General features: G+C 48.9%; 1 protein-coding gene across 1 annotated transcript in view; it reads left to right on the forward strand.

The window, feature by feature from the left end:
- Nucleotides 1-1,589: 1,589 nt before the first annotated feature.
- The window catches only part of LOC308166479 (low-density lipoprotein receptor class A domain-containing protein 4-like), a gene marked incomplete at both ends in the record, with an annotated part of 48,986 nt that continues 28,367 nt past the window's right edge, over nucleotides 1,590-22,208 (forward strand). Inside the window, 2 exons of the mRNA XM_080540800.1 lie at nucleotides 1,590-1,629; nucleotides 13,169-13,309. Coding sequence (XP_080396926.1) covers nucleotides 1,590-1,629; nucleotides 13,169-13,309 — 181 coding nt within the window. The remainder of the gene's footprint in view (nucleotides 1,630-13,168; nucleotides 13,310-22,208) is intronic.

Below are 22,208 nucleotides of genomic sequence, written 5' to 3' on the forward strand. Positions count from 1 at the left end.
CCGGCCACACGAGGACCCCTGAAGGAAGGGTCGGTGTTGACCCCCCCCCCCCCCCCCCCCTCATAAGTGTTTTATGATCAGGCAATATGCTGTCCTGATATACAATACTTGTAAACAGTTCTTTGTTCAGATGTTTTAGCTTCCTTAATCCCCAACGAGTGTTTGTGAACTAGTCTAGTTGTAGGAAAGCTCAGCGCGGTAGCAGCTAGCCGTGGTTAAACTCAGGGCCATGTGGAGACTGTGCCGCAGTGAACTCCATGAACAGAGTGATGCCCCCCCCCCGACAGAGAGATGCCCCCCCGACAGGGATTTATAGAGATTATGAGTCTGCTCGTCTCAGTGTAACACATAGCTATGCCTAATCTTTGGTAATTCTGTCCTTTGACTGAGTCCATAATTGCAGACAGGGACTGTTTGCTTTGTCTGCATTCTTGCCAAAGAATTTCTTCTGTGTTTGATTTTTTTTGTAGTAGGACTTTTTTCAAACAAGCACACACCAACAACAACAAAAAAAAGTGTTGTGTTTGTCTGTGCCGAAGCGGGCCCTTTTTTTTTAAATTCCCAGACAAATGCTGCTTTTGAAATGTAAATGCTTTCTTGTTTCCTTACACATGCCACCTCCAACCCCTGTTTATCTTTAGACTTTAAAGTGCCACCCTGTACATTTTTTGGATCTCAACAGTATCAAAAAAAAAAGAGAAAAAAAGAAAGAAAGAAAAAAGGGTCACAGCATTTGGCTTTTTGAAAGTTCCCCTTTAATGCAAAATGTGGGGGTGTGGAGCAGGAATCCTACCCAGCGCTCCCTCCCAAGTAGTGTGGCATTCGTCTGATTTCCTCATGAATGCGAAAGGAACGCGGGGTATCGGGAAACATCATCTGTTCGCCTGTGATGGTTTTGTACTTTTGTTATTCATTCATTTGATTCTCTTCCTGTTGCAGCTCCTGTGCCAGAGTGCGTACACCACTGTGCTGAGAGACGGACTGCGGCGGAGAGAGAGAGGGAGAGAGAGAGACTGCAATCGGAGGGATGAGGCAGCATGTTGATTAGAGCTGCGCTGGAGAGAGCCTGTCTGTGAGCGAGAGACTCACCTGCAGCGGACAGCCAGACAGCCGGACAGCCAGCCAGAGAGACAGCCAGACAGACAGCCAGACAGACAGCCACCTCTGCACCGCCTCAGCCTCTGGGACTCTCTCTGAGTTTGGGCCATGGCCGGATGTTTGTGGCTGGGAGGATAATCAGAACCTTCCCCCACCGCCACCGCCACACCCACGCCCCCACCCCAACCTCCAGAGCTCAGTGACTTCAGAGACAGGAGCCCCCCCTCACCCCTTCACCCCTGGACCTCCAGCCTAACCCCCCCCCTCCACCCGTCTGTCCCCAGCCAGGCCCGGCCTCCTCCCCAGGCAGCACAGCACAGCGTACAGGCGGAGCGGCGCAGAGCAGGGCCAGCCAGGTGGGACAGTCACGTGTGACATGGACTCTTGAGGAGAAGATGGAAGTGAGACTGGCGCGTCCCTCCCAGCAGCCCACCCCCGCCCCCGCTCGGACCGGTTAACGTTGGGATCGCAGGCATTGCTGGGGAAGCAGTATGCAGGAAGCTGACTTACCGGCCACAAATGCTTTCACAGGTAAATGGGGAGGGTGTGTGTGTGTGGGGGGACGACGACTAACTGTTATATTCTCTATAGTTTGGGGTACCACAAAGGTCATCGCTACTAGAGTCATAGCTCTCTAAGAGCATGATGGGATTTGGAGTCAGCTAGAGATCGGAAAGATCTTACCAAAAAAAGGCGGCAAATATACTTTTCATGTGTCATTATACCATTCCTCAACACCAGTCATCGTGAGACATAATTTCGATTTATTATTCTTTTTTGTTGTTGTTGGTGTTCTGTTTTCTAATGTTGATGGCAGCATTACAGAGCAGTTGTCAGGGCAACAGATTCAGCGTGTGACAGAATTAGAAAGCGTTGTCCATGTTAGTCTGTGTTTGATGTTTCTCTCCACACCTTCATAACACTGTACAACCTGTTCAGTCATTCTAAGACACCGATACAACACATGTACACACATGTATTATTAAGAGCACGTAACCAACAGAATCGGGTGGATCTGTCTATCAAGGGGCTGTGCTGTGGCTTGTGGATATCTGTGTTGTGTGTGCTGCTGCCTGCCTATATTGTGTGTATCTAACAAGATCTTCTGTGGAAGACGGTTCAAGGGCACTCTCGACACCGGGGCCATATCTCTCTGAAGAGTCTTGTTGTTGTTTACGGTTGATAATTCTCCTGGAGTGAAGGAGAGGAGAGGAGAGGAGAGAAGAGCCCTCAGTCTCCCAGGCCTCTGCCTGGCCAGGCTGTTGTTGAGGAGGTCTGGTGGTTGAGAGTCTCAGGGTCACTGCTGGTCAGCGCGCCGCGCTCCCCTCAGAGGCCCAGGGGACGGAGGCAGGGAAGTCGTTCAGCCGCCGGTATAAACAAACACATGGAGTAGTCGATAGCCGCAAGGTTAACACCAGGGTTTGTTTACAGCTACAGGGTTCATGTCAGGTGCTTTAAACGCCACGCGAGTCGACAATACACACACACACACGTGCACGTGCACACACACACACACATACACACACACTCCTGGGGCCATGACTCTTTGGAATTGACAATTAACTTGGGTGTTTGTGTGTTTGTGTGTGTGTGTGTGTGTGTGTGTGTGTGTGTGCGCGTGTGTGTGTGCGTGTGTCGCCTACAGAGGTGAAGAGATGATTTTCGAGCTGGCTTGTTATCTGTGTTGGGAATGAGGTGCCATTTTCGAGTGGCGCCATAGCTGAAATGAATGACAAAAGAATGGCCCGTAGCATCTCACTGTAGCTCGACCTAGACCAATGACTGTACCATGCCTCCATTCCAATACTTTTTGCATTAAAAAAGTACTTTTTGGATTATTGAATGGCTCTTTTCCTAGGGATGGGAATCGAGAACCGGTTCTCAACTGGACAGTTCTCGATTTCCATCCCTAGGAAAGAGCCATTCAACAATTTCTTCCAAATTGTTTGATGCATCAGAATCGTATGCCTCAGGTTATCGATTCCTCTTATCTATGCCGGCATGTTTTGCTCATGTACTGGCGCTTTGCAAAACCCTATGCGTCATGATGATGTCAAATTCTGAAACCTGCAGCAAGGAGTCATGTAGGAGTCTAGGAAGAAATGGTCCAAAGCGTGGCTTTTTCACAAAGAAAAATGCCAACATTTCTACTCGTAACATCTGTAAAATTATAAGATTATAGGGTGGAAACACCAGGAATATGTTAAAACATCTTAAGACACAACATGGGCTACACTTACAGGAAAGCCATGTTTTTGCGAGCAACACGTCCGTTACTGAGGGAAAATATCTTATGCTAATAATATTAGCGCCACGCAGGCAGGCTTAGCAGATTTTGTTCTTTGACTAAGAAACCCTAAATGAAACGAATGCTATACAAATATTCTCCCATTTCATCCATTTTAGATGATGACAGTCTGTTGCTACAGATCCTCCCAGAGTTTATCAGTTTTAGATTTGTTTTCAAAGTTATAGCCTTTTGGGGAGGAGTCGCTGTCTAATGATCACAAGGTTGGCAGATCAGCGGTTCGAGCCCTGGCTGGCCACATGTCGAAGTGTCCTTGGGCAAGACACTAAACCCCAAAAATTGCTCCAAGTGAGCGGGCCAGTGCCTTGTATGGCAGTGTGAATGGGTGAATGAGAGGCCGTTGTAAAGCGCTTTGGAGCAGCAAAAAAGGCGCTATATAAGTGTAGTCCATTTACCATTATATTTTTTAAAAAGTAATAAAAAAAAAGAAAAATGTATAGCCTTTTAAGAAAGGGACCATTTAATTTATTTTCCATTATTACATTTTTTAATTTTTTTTTATTTATGTTCAAATGTTATGTTCAGATATTATACACTGTGTTCAGAGACTCAAGATAATAAACAGCTGCCTTGATGCTGAAAACCTGTAGGCCTACTTTTTTTCCACACAGAAAATCAATAAGGCAATCGATAAAGAATTGAACCGATAAGAAGAATCGATAATGGAATCGGTAATCTTATCAATTCCCATCCCTACTTCCTCCTTCCTCCTGTAGAGTAGGCTAGTCACAGATCTGACTGGGTTGCTATAAGGTGATTAGGCCTGTTGCAAGGAAGGGATTCATTTGAAAAGTACTGGAACAAGGCCCGCGTCTTTCTTTTCGGGCCCGACTCCCAGTGCCGGGCCCAGTCTCTAACTTATTGTTCTGAACACGTTTTTCAGTGTGTGACAAAGCGGGCCATCAGTACTGTACGTCCCGTAATGGTGCATCATTAGTTTGAGTCTGGGGCCGGGGCCCGGGTGCTGTGGTGCTGGGTGTGTGGCAGCGCAGTGGCTCATCTCTCCTGAGGACATGAGCAGCTGCTGGGTGGTGGAGACAGATTGGGAGCAGTGGAGGGAGGCTGCCCTCGCCCTGGCTGGTCTGGGCAGGCAGGCAGGCAGGCAGGCACAGGGACTGGGAGAGGGAGAGGGAGAGGGAGAGGGAGAGGGACCAGGCCGGGGAGAGAGAGACAGGCGCGACGGACGGATGGGTGCAGGGCTTGGACCGAGCTGGAGGTTGCGCCATGGGGACAGAGGGAGCCGAGGCAGCCAAGTTCCTCCACTTCTGGCAGACTCTCCTCTCCCACTCCTCCCCCTCCTCCTCTCCATTCTCTCTCTTTCTCTCTCTCTCTCTGCCCTCTCTATCCTTCTCACACTATTCTCTCTCTCTCTCTCTCTCTCTCTCTCTCTACTTCTCTCTCTCTCTGCAATTCAGTAAGCTTTATTGGCATGGTGAGACATCTTCCATAGCCAAAGCACACATATAGGGACTTATGAATCAATAATGACAGAAAGGACAATGATGATGGTTAATGAACCAAACCAGTAACATCCAGTACCAGTAACCCTATGAACAGTGGTAGCAGTAACACGCTCCTGTAGTAGCAGGTCCACCAGGTTGGTTCCAGGTTGTCATTCTGACCTTAAAGGTTGTGGCAGCACGCCACGTATTTTGGTGCAGTGTGATTTTTCTTTTTTTCCCCCAACTGGAATTGGATTTCCATTTCCATGTCTGTTTGTGTGTGTTAAATGGATTGTAGTGCTGTGTCATTTGGGGAATTAATGTTGCTCTTATGTCTGTGCGTACGTGCCGCAGTGTAAGAGGAAGTGGAGCTCTGTCTGTAGGTCTTTCCGGGGGCCAGAGCGTACACAGCCTGTCTCGCTCACTGAGTCTGTACAGAGTCGATGTCTTCCCTCCAGTTTCTGGTGAGTCACGGTGGTCAGGTAGTCTGTCAGTTTTAGGGCCAAATGAAGTTCAAGTTGGCTTTGTTTCTTTCGGTGTCTCGTTCCAACGGGTGATATATTCTTATTGTTGTTTTGTTTCAGTGTGGCTGGGCCAGACTGTCTGAGTGCTGTCCTGAGGCTTGTAGGATTGAGAGGGGGAGATGAACTGAGCCTCAGCATCAGCTCGCTGAGGAGACTTTTCATCTGGCGTCTGAGGGCTCTGTAGTGGCAGGAATGACTTTAGATGATTAGAGAATTTAATTGATCCTTTTTGGATATTAATTGGAAGGGGAAATTGGCCTAATTCTGCCTCTTCATGCATTGTTTGGGGGTTTCCTCTGTACTAGTGTGTGTCTGTGTGTGTGTGTGTGTGTGTGTGTATGTGTGTGTTCTATGTAAGTGGAACCCAGTAAAAATGTATATCTGTTTCCCTGTGGATGTTTTTTGGAGTATCATCATTGTAGTCTTTGTGGGGAGTGTCGTCTCAGCCAGGTCTGACAAAACCAAAACTGTTAGATGATGTGGTCCTGCTGTAGTCCCTCCTACACTATTTGGTGTGTAATCGGGGTGTAGAGTAGTGGGGATTACTCACCGAATCCATTGCAATTGCAATGTTTCGGCTTGCCTAGCGAGTGCGTCATTGATCTTCAACAACGTCGAAATGTATTTACATTTTTCAGAATAAAAGTCTAAACATTTCATCGGTTGCCGACTTCTTCCTGCTTTCACCAGCTGCTCTCACATATTATGTGTTAACAGCGTCTGGTTCCTCCCCTGTCCTGGCGCTCATGTCCCCACAGATCAGCACATTGCCCCGGGTCTGGAAACAGCTGATCTCATCCTCTAGGATGGAGAAGCTTTCCTCATAGTGCCAGATCAGCAGTCCCCCCCTCAGAACCCCTGCCCTGGGTAACTGCTCTCTGTGTGGTGGATGAAACCTGCTTCTGACCCCCAAAGCAGAGGACTGACCGTAAGATAGACCGTGAGAAAAATGTGAACTCCCTTAACAAGTTTGCTCTTTCTAAATTCGATAAAACACAAATATAAACATGTATTATAATTGTTAAGCTCTCCCTCTCTCTCTCTCTTTCTCACTCCCTCCCTCCCTCTCTTTCTCTCTCTCCCCCCATACTCTCCTCCTCCCCTCCAACTCAGTTTTCCTCATCTCTAATGTTCTCATTTCTCTCTCAGTGTCCCTCCTCTCCCTCCTCTCCCTCCTGCCTGCCTCACTTTCATTGTGTGGCGGCGCTATCCCCCTAACCTACCCCTGTCAGCCCTGCTCTCTCTCTCTCTCTCTCTCCCCCTCCCCCTTCCTCCCTCCTCCTTTCCTCCTCCGCTCTCTCGTCCTTTCTCACAGGCTGTCTCTCCCCCTGCTCTCTGCTCCCCTGCCTGGAATGGAATGCACAGCGAGCAGGAGGCAGGAGGAAGGGCTGCTGCATACTAAACCAGAGCCCTGCATGTGTTTATATCTCTCAGAGAGCGAGAGAGAGAGACAGAGAGACAGAGAGAGAGAGAGAGAGAGAGACAGAGAGAGAGAGGGAGAGAGAGAGAGAGAGAGAGACAGAGAGAGAGAGAGAGAGAGAGAGAGAGAGAGAGAGAGTGGAGCAGAGCCCGGACTCTCCTCCACCCCCCCCCCCCCCATCCCCCTTCCCCGTCCCCCTCTCTCTCTCTCCCCACCCCCTCTCACGGTGGGCTACCACCACAATCGATCTGCATCGACCGCTGCTAATGTTTGTTTGAGCCTGGTAAAGTTCATCTATAAAGTGACCATGATGATTATATAGGACTCCCCTACCCTTGGCCCCCGGGTACTCATTAGCAATCAGTATGTAGCGTGTCGATATAAAGTGGCGGGCCGTTTTAAAGTTAGAAGGTCAGTGGGACGACATGTGTAAACATGTTCATATATTAATGTCAGGGCTGGGAGGCGGGGGCGGAGGGAGGGGGGGCCGTCACGCTGACAGGACGGCAGGAGGCCTCCAGACGCTGGACTGATGACATCCAGAGTTGGCTAACAGGGGGCAGACATCTATAACTGCCAGGACACCCCCCCAACCCCCCCCCCCGTGTGTGTGTGTGTGTGTGTCTGTGTCTGTCTGTGTGTCTGTCTGTCTGTCTGTGTCTGTGTCTGTCTGTCTGTGTCTGTGTCTGTGTGTCTGTGTGTGTCTGTGTGTCTGTAGTCTGTGTGTGTGTCTGTGTGTGTGTGTGTGTGTGTGTCTGTCTATGTCTGTGTGTCTGTAGTCTGTGTGTGTGTGTGTGTCTGTGTGTGTTTTGAAGTAAAAATAGCAGGAGGCATTCCCCCCCCCCCCCGCCCCCTCCATAATGATGTCGGGGCAGCACCAGGGTGAGTCATATCGCCCGTCCTGTCCCCTACCCTCAGACTGATTGCCTCTGATTTGTTTACTTACAATAAGCCTATTTACAAGTCGGCCACCCACCCACCCCATAGAGCCCACAAGTTTACACTGACCTAAATAGGCAGAGATCGGGTGATTATTAGTCGTGCCTCAGTACACCACAGCAGAGGAATTTGGTCGGGGGCTTGTGCGTAACCCTACTGAGAGCCTTCCCATTGTCCCGTCTAGCGATCCATCATACGTCAACCAAGTTCTACCGTCAAGCTCGAGTAGCCTAAAGCTCTGTAAACACACTCCGGTAAAGCAGCGTCATCTAACGATGTTTGGCTTCTCCAGGCTCCCACCACGCACACAGCCGGTCTGACTCGGATTCGAAATGACGAAAAGGATGATATTTTATGTCGTTTTTTTCTTTCTGAAAGTTATTAGAGTTGAGAGAACACTTGGAGGCGTGTGTGCCGGTGATGTTCTCCGTGATCCGTGCTGGTAAAGGTGTCGAGTGTGTGTGGGAGTACCGGCGTGGGTGGAGCGTCGGGAAAAGTGATACCGAAAGCAGGAACGTGGAGTGAAACCTGAGTACCCGGCGGCGGAGTGTGCGTGCCCATGTTAAAACAAAACACCCCCCCGAATCTGTCCTCGGTGCAGAAACTCTGCCCAGCGTGCGGAGCGGTACTACCGGTGTGTGTACACAGTATGCCTTTCCCAATGTAACGGGACGCTCGTTACGTTTGACGAAAACGATAGCTAGAACTCACCAGAACGGCCCTGTTGGGAAGCTTTCGTTTCCCTGTGTACACAGCGCTCCGACCGTAGCTCCAGCTAAAAGACACGGCCAGGGCGTCGCACCGCCCTTCCTAGGAATGAACCTATCATAACATGATGGTATCTGCTGCCTCGCCTCGCTGGGCCGCCTCTATACGTCCACCCCTATTGTGACTGGCAGACGATGACTTTCAGAGTCACGCGTCGCTTGGGGTTGGTGTCTAGACAAGCGTTAGATAAATTGAAGTGGGGGCCCCGCATACGCAAACGCTCCTCCTGCGCGCCCGGCTTGGTGAGCAACAGTCGATGTTTCGATCCTAAAGGATCGTCCTCGGGGTCACAGATGCGCTTCACATACGCACGCGCACGCTCATGCGTACAAACACAGACGCACAGACACTCAGATACACACAGACGCACAGACACTCAGATACACACAGACACTCAGACACACACACACACACACACACACACACACACACACACACACACACACACACACACACACACACACACAGACAGACACATACTCCCAGGGCACCTCAGTAACTCTGTCTGGACTGCAGCTTTCAGTAAGGAGACACAGCCTGAAGGTCTCTCTCTCTCTCTCTCTCTCTCACTCTCTCTCTCTCTCTCTCTCCCTCTCCCCATCTTCACTCTCTCCCTCTCTCCCTGTCTCTCTCCCCTTCTCTTCCCCCCACTGTGTGTGTGTGTGTGTGTGTGTGTGTGTCAAATTTGCCGCCTCAGCACAACTCAGACATGCTTAATTATCCTGGTTAAGCCGCGAGAGGAAGGCAGCCAGGAAAGATGCCCCAATCCTTCATGCTTCACAAATGCATCTGCAGCAAATTTATTACTCTGCTCTCTGCAAAGCTGCAGCCTCCCTTTATCAAGTCTGCCGGCCGGGGGGCACAGAGAGAGAGAGAGATGGGGGGGGGGGGCCGGGATGAAGAGAGAGACGGACAGAAGAGGTAAGGAGAAACATTGGGGGGGGGGTGTAGATGAACAACACAGTCACTCCCTCCGTGGTATCCTTTCATCTTTTCATTTGACCTTTTCCGTCAAGACAAGATGGCCGCCCCCCCCCCCTCGTGTTGAGTCGGTAGTGTGGATTTAAGTTCACACACTCAGGCGTGTTTCACAGCAGGGTTCGTAAACAAAGTGACCCAGCGAAAGCAACGTCACCTGCTAATGCCTCCGCCGTAGTCGACCGGCGCTCCGAACACACCGCATCTACGACGGGAAGTAGCTTCATGACCACATTAGCAGCGGAAGATTGAAGGGCTGTGTTCCCGTAATGGGCCTAGTTATTGCCATAATACAGGCCCATAATGTATTACCAGCATGCTATGCTATGCTATAAACATGAGGGCTTCTAATGGCAGCGCCTGACAGCCGTGACTCTGACTGCAGTGCAGCCCACTCTCATTCCCTCTCCGTCACAGAGCACCAATGATGTGTCTCCTCCTCAGAAGTGCCGTCGGCTGAGAGAGAGAGAGAACACTTTGTTACAGCACAGCACGCACAGGCGGGGAAGGAAGGACGTCACAGACAAATGTATGTCACATACTGTGTGTTTCTTTTTGCCGCGGCCAAGTTTGTACTTTTTTGCGGGGGGTGGATTTCTTCTCTTTCTGGAAGAGAGAGAGAGAGGAAAAAGAAAGAAGTCCAACCTTTCTTTCAGTGATCATTTCTCTCGACGGTTCCCTTGGAGACCCGTGTTGCAAATTATACATTTCAGAGAATCAGCAATTTGTCGTGTGCAATTTGTGTGCTACAACACATGATCTTTGTCCTTTTAGAAAGCATGTCAGAGAGAGTCGCCTTCCTGTTAGAACCTCAGTGTCTTCTCCTCCTCTTCCTCCTCCTCCTCCTCCTCCTCCTCCTTCTCTTCCTACCTCCTCCTCTTCCTCCTCCTCCTCCTATTCCTCCTCCTCCTCTTCCTACCTCCTCCTCCTCCTTCTCTTCCTTCCTCTTCCTCCTACCTCCTCCTCCTCCTACCTCCTCCTCCTCCCTCCTCCTCCTCCTCCTCCTCCTCTTCCTACCTCCTCCTCTTCCTCCTCCTCCTCCTCCTCTTCCTCCTCCTCCTCCTCCTATTCCTCCTCCTCCTCTTCCTCCTCCTCCTCCTCCTCCTATTCCTCCTCCTCCTCTTCCTACCTCCTCCTCCTCCTCTTCCTCCTCCTCCTCCTCCTATTCCTCCTCCTCTTCCTCCTCCTCCTCCTCTTCCTACCTCCTCCTCTTCCTCCTCCTCCTCCTACCTCCTCCTACCTCCTCCTCCTCCTCCTCCTCCCTCCTCCTCCTCCTCCTGCTCCTCCTCCTCCTCTTCCTACCTCCTACCTCCTCCTCTTTCTACCTCCTCCTCCACCTCCTCCTCCTCTTCCTCCTCCTCCTCCTCCTCCAGTAGTGGGTGAGTGGATGAGCAGCCAGGGCCACATTAGAGGAGACAGTCTTTTGTTGCCGTGCTCCCAGCAGCTCGTGGGTTAGACAGAGCCTGTAGGAGAGGCAGTAGGAGAGCCACCGAGGCTGCACTAATTGCCACTCACAAGAAGGGGAGCGGGCGCTTTTACAAAGAATGGTCATGCTGGTTTGTTCTTTGAATCGGATCTCTGTTTCTTTTTTTTCCCCCTCACTGTCTAGACAAGTGAAGTACAAGCTGTTCTTGTTGTGGGGTTAGGGAAAAGAAAATGTGCAATGTCATTAGGTCGCCGTTGCTAGACGACCAGAAATTGGGGCTGATCAGAGGGGATGATCAACAGGAAGGCTTTAGAGGTGTTTTTGCTTGTTTGTTTGTTTTGTGTGTGTGTGTGTGTGTGTGTGTGTAAGTGTGTGCCTGTGTGCGTGTGTGTGTGAGTGTGTGTGCCTGTGTGCGTGTGTGTGTGAGTGTGTGTGCCTGTGTGTGTGTGTGTGTGTGTGTGTGCGCGTGTGTGTGCCTGTGTGCGTGTGTGTGTGTGTGTGTGTGTGTGTGTGTGTGTGTATGTGTGTGTGTGTGTGTGTGTGTATTTCAGGGATCAAGTATCAAGTATGTCATGCCAGTATTCATTTACTCTGGTATTTCTCTCCTCTCGACTTTTCAGTGCAGCCATTTATTTAGCAGACACAGAGCTGGGAGATAGAAGAGGTGTAAGCAATCACACTAAATGTCAATGTTCAGTAAGCATGATGATATATATACGTAGCCTACTCTGCTATAAGCATTACCAAGCAAATGTATTCATACTTCTTCATGCTGAAGCTGTTGACAGCAGGGGGCAGTTGTTAACGATAGCTGCAGTGCTGTAGACACGGTCTGTCTGAGTAGACACTGTCTGTCTGTCTGTATGTCTGTCTGAGTAGACACTGTCTGTCTGTCTGTCTGTCTGTCTGTCTGAGTAGACACTGTCTGTCTGTCTGTCTGAGTAGACACTGTCTGTCTGTCTGTCTGAGTAGACACTGTCTGTCTGTCTGTCTGTCTGTCTGTCTGTCTGAGTAAATACTGTCTGTCTGTCTGTCTGAGCTGGGATGTCTCAAGCCCATGCCTGCCCTGTGAGGCAGACTTCCTCCGTCATGGACAGGAAGTCTGGCCGGCAGGAGCCCACAGTCAGCGGAGCGTGCTGCCCCGAGATATCACCTGTCAGCGGGCATCAGGCGCCCCACAAATACCCCTTTATAAGAGCCCTTACCTGGAGGTAACCTTAAAGGCTGGTTTCACAGATCTATTTACACCTCGTCCAGGGGAATCTCAGTTGAAAGTGTATTTTAATCCAGGGACTAGGCTTGATCTTTGTCGTTGAACTCACCTGGCACACCGAGCACCTGTTCATGATAAGCCTTTTTGACCCAGACATACTGCAGGAACATTTAGTTCCCCTATCATTGATAGTTATGGCACTAGAAGTAATGTACAGTCAAGTTTCAAGTTGTTACGTCAGATTACACAAGTGTAACAGAGTCAAATTCTTAGGCTTCGGCTCCTGACATTGCAGCACAAGACAAAAAGGCAATAGGCATAAAAGATTTTAAAAAAGTGATAATAGTACAGGACATCAGTGACAAATAAGACAGGATACAATTAGCAGTATCCAGACAATCTGCAGACAATAAGGCACTAGGCATAATTCAAGACAGTCATTCTGAGGAGTAGATCTGTACTCCACTGTGGGGGATTGGGCAACATCAAACCATACAAGTTATACACCTGGGCATGCTTGGATGTCGTTGGATTCAAATAAATCAAAATGCAAATATATTGGTGTTGTTTTCTATTACTGTGATTAAAGTGAAGTCTTTCCCTTGGGTGTTTTTTCTTCAACTCCATTTTGTAGGTTGTGTATCTTTTTTTTTTTTTTTTCAATCGAGGTTCCTCACAAGTCTGTTCGCTGTTGCAGTTTTTCTCTTCTTCTTCCATCTACCGAATTAATATTTGGGGCAAAAGTGTTTTCTGAATATCCATAGCAGCACCGCAGAGCTCAGACAGGCGCATCAAAAGCCTTTTAGAAACGATTTTATTTGTTATTTTTAATAGATGCTGCCTCATGACCCCATTTCTCTCAGGATTGAATACATGAATATTTCCCCCCGCTCACAGGTAACCCATTCCCCTCACGTACTTTGAGGGATGAGTACATGGTAATAGGGGTGCAAAAGTGATAACCTTTATAACACATGTAACATGGTGGCTGCCATAGTTTACATAATACATAACGCTCAAAACGATCTCTATCTTCCTCCCTCCTCCCACAGAGTGCAAGTTCCTGTGCACCAATGGCAATTGCTTGCGTCTTGGCTCATTAATTTGCAATCAGTTGAACAACTGTGGGGACAACAGTGATGAGGAGAACTGCCCTGTGGTGACCCAGCACCCTCCTCCTGGCATCTTCAACTGTAAGTAGCCCCGACGGGGGGGGTCTCTGTCTGTCTGTCTGTCTGTCTGTCAACGGGGTGGGTCTCTGTCTGTCTGTCTGCCTCTCTGTCTGTCTGTCTGTCAACGGGGTGGGTCTCTGTCTGTCTGTCTGTCTGTCTGTCTGTCAACGGGGTGGGTCTCTGTCTGTCTGTCTGTCTGTCTGTCAACGGGGTGGGTCTCTGTCTGTCTGTCTCTCTGTCTGTCTGTCTGTCTGTCAACGGGGGGAGGGTCTCTGTCTGTCTGTCTGTCTGTCAACGGGGGTAGGGTCTCTTTCTGTCTGTCTGTCAACGGGGGGGGGGTCTCTGTCTGTCTGTGTGTCAGGGGAGGCTGGTGGAGGACGACCTCACTGTAACGGAATGAGGAGCGTTATCAAACACAATGCATACCATTCCTCATTCCATTCAACACATTACAGTGAGCCTGTCCTCCGATTTCTACCTCCTCCAGCCTCCAGTGCTCTTTGTCTACACGCCTCCGAACACAGCCACAGCCTTGTCTGGAAGACCTTGGCTGCTCCTCACGCCTGGTGATGGTGACTGGTCACCTCCCTCCCTGGCTTGACCTCCCATCTTCTTCTACACACATTAGGGGTGTAACGGTTCACGTATTCGTACCAAACATTTTCGGTACGGGTCCTTTGGTTCGGTTCGTGTGTGTACCGAATGAATGCAGCTTTACCCACGGCACGCACAGAACTTTTTTGTGTGTTGAAGTAATCCTGTAACATTACAGGTACAAGAAAAAAACTGTGAAGTGCAAACACAGCTCCCCATGGCATTTAAGTAGCCTCTCGCTAACAATTCAGACCAGGCCAAAGCAATAACAAACATAGCAGCGGACCATACTCCATTGTCAAGAACCTAGGTTTTAAACATTATGTTGAAAGTAATCGAGTCTAGTTACATAGTTCTCTCACGTCCGCATTTCAGCGAGCAAATCATACTTTTAATACCTTTATAAACAAGCGCAAACTACAGTTGTCCACGACTTATCCAAGGCACCTGCTTTCTTAATTAAGAAAGGAAGACCCACTCTTTGTTAACTAAACCACTGTTTAATAATAATCCAAAATATATATCATATATATCTATGTCTTGTGAAATGTTACCCTGCTGTACCGAAAACTTACCGAACTGTGAGTACCACTGTGAGAAACCGCGGTACGTACCGAACCGACATTTTGGTGTATCGTTATAACCCTAACACATCCATGTCACCCCCCCCTTTTCTGCACTGTCTGGCCAGCCCCCCTTTCTCATACTGTTTCTCTCTTTTTAAAAACCTACTAGTTACTTACTAATAATGAATTACTTAACTTATTACTTCTTGGGAAAAGTAATTTGTTACACTACTTGTTATATTACTTTCACATTACACCTCAAAACATTGCGTGTCCTCACTCAATATAAACCATGTCTATGTTACCTAGACAGTTATAGCCTTGTCATTTTGTTCTATCAAATCAAATAATGGTATTACTTCCACACTGAGAAAGTCAATCTTTTTGCCATTTTTCATTTCCCTCCCACTTAAGCAGTTAATAGCAGGGCGTGCGTGCGTGAACAGGAACTAGATGAGAGGACAAAAACAATTAGAATCAGAGAGGGAGTAATAATGAGTCAATAACTATTATAGGAAGGGAATGATAACAAAAATACCTATGTATTTCTTTGATCAGTTGTATTATTGTAATATTATTATGAAAAGTTGAACAGTAACTCTGTTATATTACATGCTACCGCAAAGGGTAATATTATAACTTTAACGTGTGACTTTGTAATGCATTACCACCAACACTGGTCTTAAAACACACACTCCCTAGCCTGATGCAGCGTTCTGAAACGTCTGACATCTTTCACCCATCGCTCATGAATCTCATAAACCCATAATGTCTCGAATATAAGCCACTACAATCAAACAGAAATATAGTGGTCTCACAGTATCTTTACTGTTCAGTACAGTGTTCTGTAGTCCTGAAAAAGACCCACCCCTGAGATGATATGGCCAGGGACCCAGATGAGTGGGCCCTTCCAGGCTCGGACGATCAATGCGAGGGTGAAGGACACCAATCGGATGCGGTGGCTGACTGCCAGAGCGCTTTGATGTGCAGAAGCTTTTTGTTTCAAGAACTTTGAGGGGGAAAGAGAGAGAGAGAGAGAGAGAGAGAGAGAAAAAAAAAAACTTTACAGCAGCATGCAGCACTTTCATTCCTGTGTCTGCCTCCCTCCCTCCCTCCCTCCCCGCCCCTCCAAATCCTCCTTCAGCTCCACTCCACCCACACCCTTCACCTCCTCTAGCCTGCTCTGAGCAATGTGCAGTGTTTTGGGGGGATTGCTTCATTTTTCAGTGTGCGTCTCCCCTCGCTCCCCTGCTGTTCTGAATGGGCTCTCGTTTTGGGCACTAATTTCCAGTGGATCTCATCCAGCGCCGGGCACTTAAAATATTTAGCTGTCTAGAGCGAATGTTAATGAAAGTGTCTGCCGCTGCCATTATGAGAAAGCTGTACAATGATTGTAATTTTCAGTGCTGGAACACATTTTTGCGCCCTGGCTGTGGAGGCTGAGAGACAGAGAGGGGAGGAGGAGGAGGAGGAGGAGGAGGAGGAGGAGGAGGAGGAGCGGGGGGGTAGAGGGTGGGCGAGAGAGGAGGGAGAGAACGATAGAGAAAGATGGAAAGAGAAAAGGTGGTAGAGAGAGAGAGAGAGAGAGAGAGAGAGAGAGAGAGAGAGAGAGAGAGAGAGAGAGAGAAAGATGGAGTGAACAGGGATAGAAAAGTAGAGATAGAGAGACAGAGGATGGTAGGATAAGGACAGGAAGTGTCAGAGAGAGAGACAGAGACAGAGAGACAGAGGCAGAGGAAATGTTTCAATTCTAATCGAGTTTGCCATCTTCCCGGCTGTGGCTGTGCCAGACAGATGGATCATGAATACTGTCTAGACACTGTGCGCCTGAGTGAAGCGGCGCTCTCCCTGGACAAACAATGAGACGCTGGCTTAAGTAGCAGGGAAGTCAGGTCTGTGGCCCCTGCCCCCTGGACCAAGTGACAATCAGCGCGTCCAGCCCCTGGTCCAGCTCTACTTCATCACAGATCAAAAGGGCACAGCTTCTGCCATTTTGTCCCTCTCGCCTTGTTAGGTTGCACTGAAGTGTGAGGAAGAGACAGGAAGTGATGACTTAATCGATAGCCGGGGCTTTATGGATTGTTTCTAGATGAGGGCTACTACGATACGTCTATAGGCCTGTGATTGATCCTGTTACTGTCTGGTCTGTCTGGCGTAGATGGATATACAGCTATGGAGGGTTTCCATTGACCAACTACTCCACCGCCTTCTTAGATATTCACTGTGTTTTATCGGTCGGTGGGTTTTTGCAGTTTTTTCAAATGTCGAGCACCAAGTTCTGCTCAAAGGAGGTGAAAAAGGAAATGCGTCAAGAGTCAAGAGGGTTATCTCTAAAGCTAAATGTAGCCTATTGTCTTTGTCAGTATTCAGAAGGACTGAGAAGTTGATGATGTGGCGCTTGGTCTCGTCATGAAAAAGTTGGACTGTTGTGCCAGTGTTTCTTTCTCTACTTTTCAATATTATTTTTCTTTTTTTGATGTTGTTGTTGTTGTTGTTGACAGTATGGTTGGGGAATTAGAGGATCAGGCACTGTGACCAAAGTCAAACATCTCTAGGAGACCTCAGGGCCGAGCTAGTTTGACTTGAGTTCCCACGGTCACCCCCACCCACCCAACCCCTCAATGCCCTTTCTGCTCCATTCACATGGAAACTAATTGACTGCAGCCCCCTTAGCTAGTGGTGATGCTGTAATACCAACTGGTTCTGGACCTAAATCCATTTGACTTTTTAAGATTTTTAAATTGGAAGTTTCGAATAAAGTTTTTTTTTTATTGTTTTGGGTTTGTGCCTTCTTATCCGCTAGATCGATGTGTCCCTTTTATGTTCTGAAGAGCAAAGATATTATCTTGAACAACTTACAAGGCCCACATGGCCAGGCAGATACAGTCAATGTTATGTTGCAAATTGATATTCAATTTGGCAGATAACCTCCATTGGCTATATGCTCAGAACACAATGTAAGATGTTTATCTACTACTGTAAGCTTTATGTGATCTATTTCAGTTGGTAGCCTGTGTCTTAATGTTCTCTATGTGGACTGTGGTTATCTTGGTTTCTATTGTCCCTATGTCCTAACCCTCCAACCAGTTGGGAAACATTCTGAAATCATTTGTCAGTCCTGATTTCCTGAGGCTCCCCCTCACTCCCTCACTCCCTCCCTCCCTTTTTTCATCACTTAATCTCATCGCCCGACAAACCTCCAGAAAGCTCTCTAAAGATGGATTAAAGAGTTTTCGCATTGGACCCAAACCCCATGTTTGGTCACCACCAGGAGGGTAATTAGCTTGAAATCTCGAGGCCTGCTCTGCTCGGATCAATTATGGGCCCCGGTCTTAGCTGGCGTAGGAATGTTTCCTAGTGTGACTCTGAGGTCAATTAAGCGGAACATGAATGTGCCGGACGGTCTAATTGAATAGTGCCACCGGGTTTAGGCACGGGTTCTCTTTGGCCCGAACCCTGTCATCTCCAGAGGGAGGTGACCTCGGCACCCGAGGGCGCGCCTTTAAATGGAGGGCAACCCCCCCCCCCCCCCCCCCCCCTGGCTAAGGGGAGGTGCAGTAGGGGGTTATAGCCTGAACCCCAAGCCCCTGAGCTTCAGGACGCCGTTGGCTGCGCTGCTCTCGGCTGGAGCATGGGGGGGGGGGCTGGTGGGGGGGGGGGGCACACATTGATATGCAGATCAGGGTGTCTGTTGTCCAGTTTCACTCTGCTTTCAGGAGAGTCTTATTTCCATGTGTTTAAGGGATTATTTTAAGTAGACAATCTGAGAAGGATTGAATAAACATGATGAGTTTTTTTTTCTTTTTTTTTTTTCTTCTTCTTCTCTTTCTCTCTGTCTGTTTCCCCTCCCTCCCTCCCCTCCCTCCCTCCCTCCCCCCTCTCCTCTGCTCTCCTCTCTTCAAGTGAAAGCTTTCAGACCCCGTCGTCTCTGAAGCCAGCGCTGCCAGGGGCTCGCGGCACGCTTTGAAGCATGTTTAATAGTTCTCGATGGGCGCCCAGGTCAGAGATGAACGACGCGGCCCTGTAAAGCGGCGGGCCAATTAAAACTGACAGCAGCTGGACTCAGTTAGCGGTTAGCATCTCAATCAGTAGCCACCGCTCTGCTCTGATGTCCCACAGACAATGACACTCTGTCATGTACCCAGGATAGCGTTCAAAAGAGATAGAGGAATCGTCACCTGTAGAGCACCTATCTCTTTCTGACTCTAAACGAAGTTCGGTTTGCGCCCCGTCCCGCACAGAACGGGGCACACTCAGGTCAAGGGTCAAGGTCAAGGGTGAGTGGAGATGATAGTTTCACCCTTTGATTCGGGGTCCTCTCTGGGTGTAATACCCTGCTGTCAATTTGTTTGAGCTCGGGATTTCCATAATGAATTTATATGAGCTCTCCTTCTCCTCCTCTTCGCTGTGTTTACCGAGCGCGGAGAGCAGTATGTTATGCAAATGAGGTTCATTTTCCAAACTGACGCCACCCAGTAAGTATGCGGCATGCAACCGCATTGAGTGAGGCTGAGACAAGAGACGGATGGATCGAGTTGATGGAAAGAGAGAAGGGGGGGGGGGGGGGGGTGACTGATGGAACGGAAAGATAAGTGAAAATTCTTGGAAGCGTTTGAAAAAGCACAAAATTGGATGCAAATGTGAACGACTGTAGACACTTTCTGAGGCGTTGGTTGGCTTGTTGGCATTCCAACAGCAGAGGGACCGCTTCTGTTGGTGCGCTTGGCAGAATGTACACTGTTGGCGACTTTGTTGAACAGTTTTTTTCTTCTTGTTTTTTTCTTTCACGGCACTTTCAATTTGCTTTCCCCCATAACTCAACGATATTGATGGTTGTCACAGACGAATGTCACTTTTTGAAAGGGTCTCTGATCTTTTAAAAGAGTCTCTGATCTTTTAATTGTCCCCATCCTTGTCTCTGTGTGTGTCTTGGTGTGCGTCTCTGTGTGTCACTCTGCGTGTGTGTGTGTGTGTGTCTCCGCCCGTGTGTGTGTGTGTGTGTCTCCGCCTGTGTGTGTGTGTGTGTGTGTGTCTCCTTGTGTGTGTGTGTGTGTTCCTATGTGATGCATCTCCCACACACGTCGTCCTATTCGCCACTTCTTTTCAGTCACGGGCTCAGCGAGAGAGAGAGAGAGAGAGAGAGAGAGAGAGGGGAGGGGGGGGGGGGGCCGTGTCACTGGCCATTGGCTTCCTGTCACCAGGAACATTGGTAATGTGGCCTAGCAGGGGCTCACCTGACAACAGCTCCCAGGCAGGACTTATAGGACTGTTAATCACCCAGGGTACCGCCGCTGTACAGCCAAGCTGGAGGTCTATAGGCCTCCCTCTCTTTATTCTCTCTTAATGTTTTGTTCAGCAATACGCCTTGTAGGATGTAGTTAGACGTTCTATCAGCCTCCCAACCCCTCCCTCCTCATCTTTTTACTCAATACATTTCCCCCCAGTGTGTGTGCAAGGTAATGATGCAGCTGGGGCCATTAAATGTGGAGAATTGACAGCTCTCCTCCCTCGCTTTCATTCGCTGCCCTGAAAAGAGCCGGCCCAAATGAAGGCCCGGGAATAAATGGAGTCGTCTTAAGACAGCGTTTCTCAAGACCGGATTGTGCATTTATTAAAAGAGAGAGAGAGAGAGAGAGAGAGAGAGAGAGAGAGAGAGAGAGAGAGAGAGAGAGAGAGAGAGAGAGAGAGAGAGAGAGAGAGAGAGAGAGACCAAAACAAAACACGGTGAAAAACAAGTAGCCCCCCCCCCCCCTCTACCCTTTCTCTCCCTCTCACACACACACACACACACACACACACACACACACACACACACACACACACACTCACACACTTACACACTGTGGAAAATGTGTTTCAGTGTCGGAGGTTGTCTGTTTGAAGTTGCACCATTTTTCTTTGGAATTGTTAGGGAGTGTATTGAATGGTGAGGGTTGAATGGAAGGTACAGTTCATGAATAGGCTCATCTATCACTCAGGGTCAGATGGCCATTTTCTAAGATCTGGGTGGCCGGTCAACAGCTATGAAGTAGTCTATATGTTCTATTATTCTATTATTCTATTATTCTGTGCATTTGTGCTGCCGTTAGAATTACATTTTTTGAGTGGCAGCTGTTTTTTTATCAGCTAGTACCGTATAATGTATTTCGGTGAAGGACGACTATGTTATTCTAACATTTAGACCTATACTGTATGTTTACCGTAACAGATGGAAATTGAATAGAATGAATATAGATTGAACAGGTCGAACAGGTTGTCTGGTAAAATAAGCAAAGAGACATCCATTCCCTCTTGAATACTTACTTTAAGTGTGGGCGAGGTGCCATGTAGATCTAGTCCTCTGACGGTGTGTGTGTGTTTCTATCTGCTTGTGTGTCTGTTTGTCTCTGTGTGTGTGTGTGTGTGTGTGTGTGTGTGTGTGTGTCTGCTTGTGTGTGTGTGGGCCTGTGTGCTGAGCAGGCCTCTCTCCCGTGGAGGCAGAGTGATAATTATAACAGTCTGCCACCTCTGGGTCCACGCCTCAGCAGCCCCCAGGAGAGCCCTGGCACGTTCCCCCCCCGTCCGTTGCTGTCACATTGTCATGGAGAGTGAGTCCCTGCAGACATTGCCTCCACACACACACGCACACGCGCACGCACACACACACACACACACGCACGCACACATGCACACAATGTCATCTCTCACTCTCTCTCTACCCGCCATTAGCTGCCTGGGATGTACACACACACTGACACACACAGTAAACGCTTAGGATGCTAAAAATGTCTGCCCGCTATGCAAATGCGCTACCACTACCCCGCCGACCCCCCCCACCCCTCCAGCCCTATAAATAGGCCCCTCCGTTGGGCTCTGGGCTTGTCTGGCAGTGGCTGTGATGATACTGCGCCGCGTCGCCGACGTGTTTCTGCGACCAGCGGCGAGCCCCCGGTGGGACGTCTCGTTTTGTCACACATGCAGCTTCCCCCCTCCCCTCCTCCGCTCGGCTGAGACACGACGCACTCCGGCGTGTGAAGTCTCGGCGCTTTGGCGAAAAGAAAAAAAAAGACACGATCTGGCGGGGCGGTGTCTTCGAAAAGGCGGTGTGGGGGGGCTAGATGAACCCCCTAACCCCCCCTGTCATATTAGACGTCCGTTCGATGTCACAAACAACCGAGGACCGTACAGATTTGTGTATGAAAATGTATTTAAAAGAAAAAAAACTAATTGAGTGTGTTGCCTAGGTTGGAGTTTGAGGTTATGGTGTGGTAGCTAGCCCTTTTGAGAGGTCTGTGGCGCATGAGTGCTTCAAGCTGGCTGTTTAGCACTAATTACAGACTAGAAGGAGTTAAAAGGAGCTCCATGCTATAATTATGCTGCTGCTTGTGTTCAACTGAACCGGACACAACTGCAGGCTGGAGTGCTTACGGATTCACCGCCGCCGCACGCACGCACGCACGTACGCACACACACAAACACACACATGCACACACACACACACACACACACACACACTCATCTCCTACCTCGTAAATACCGTTTGTCATCGTAATTAAAAGGATAAGAATGTCCCAAAAAACAAGAGTCAGATGTCGCCTCTGATGTAGCCTCTGCTCTGTCAGTAGAGGCTGGGAGGTGGTAGATGTGTCAGTAGAGGCTGGGAGGTGGTAGATGTAGAGGCTAGGAGGTGGTAGATGTAGAGGCTGGGAGGTGGTAGATGTAGAGGCTAGGAGGTGGTAGATGTAGAGGCTAGGAGGTGGTAGATGTAGAGGCTGGGAGGT

The sequence above is a fragment of the Nansenia antarctica genome (assembly GCF_963989245.1).
Source record: "Nansenia antarctica genome assembly, chromosome: 10".
Classification (NCBI taxonomy): Eukaryota; Metazoa; Chordata; class Actinopteri; order Argentiniformes; family Microstomatidae; genus Nansenia; species Nansenia antarctica.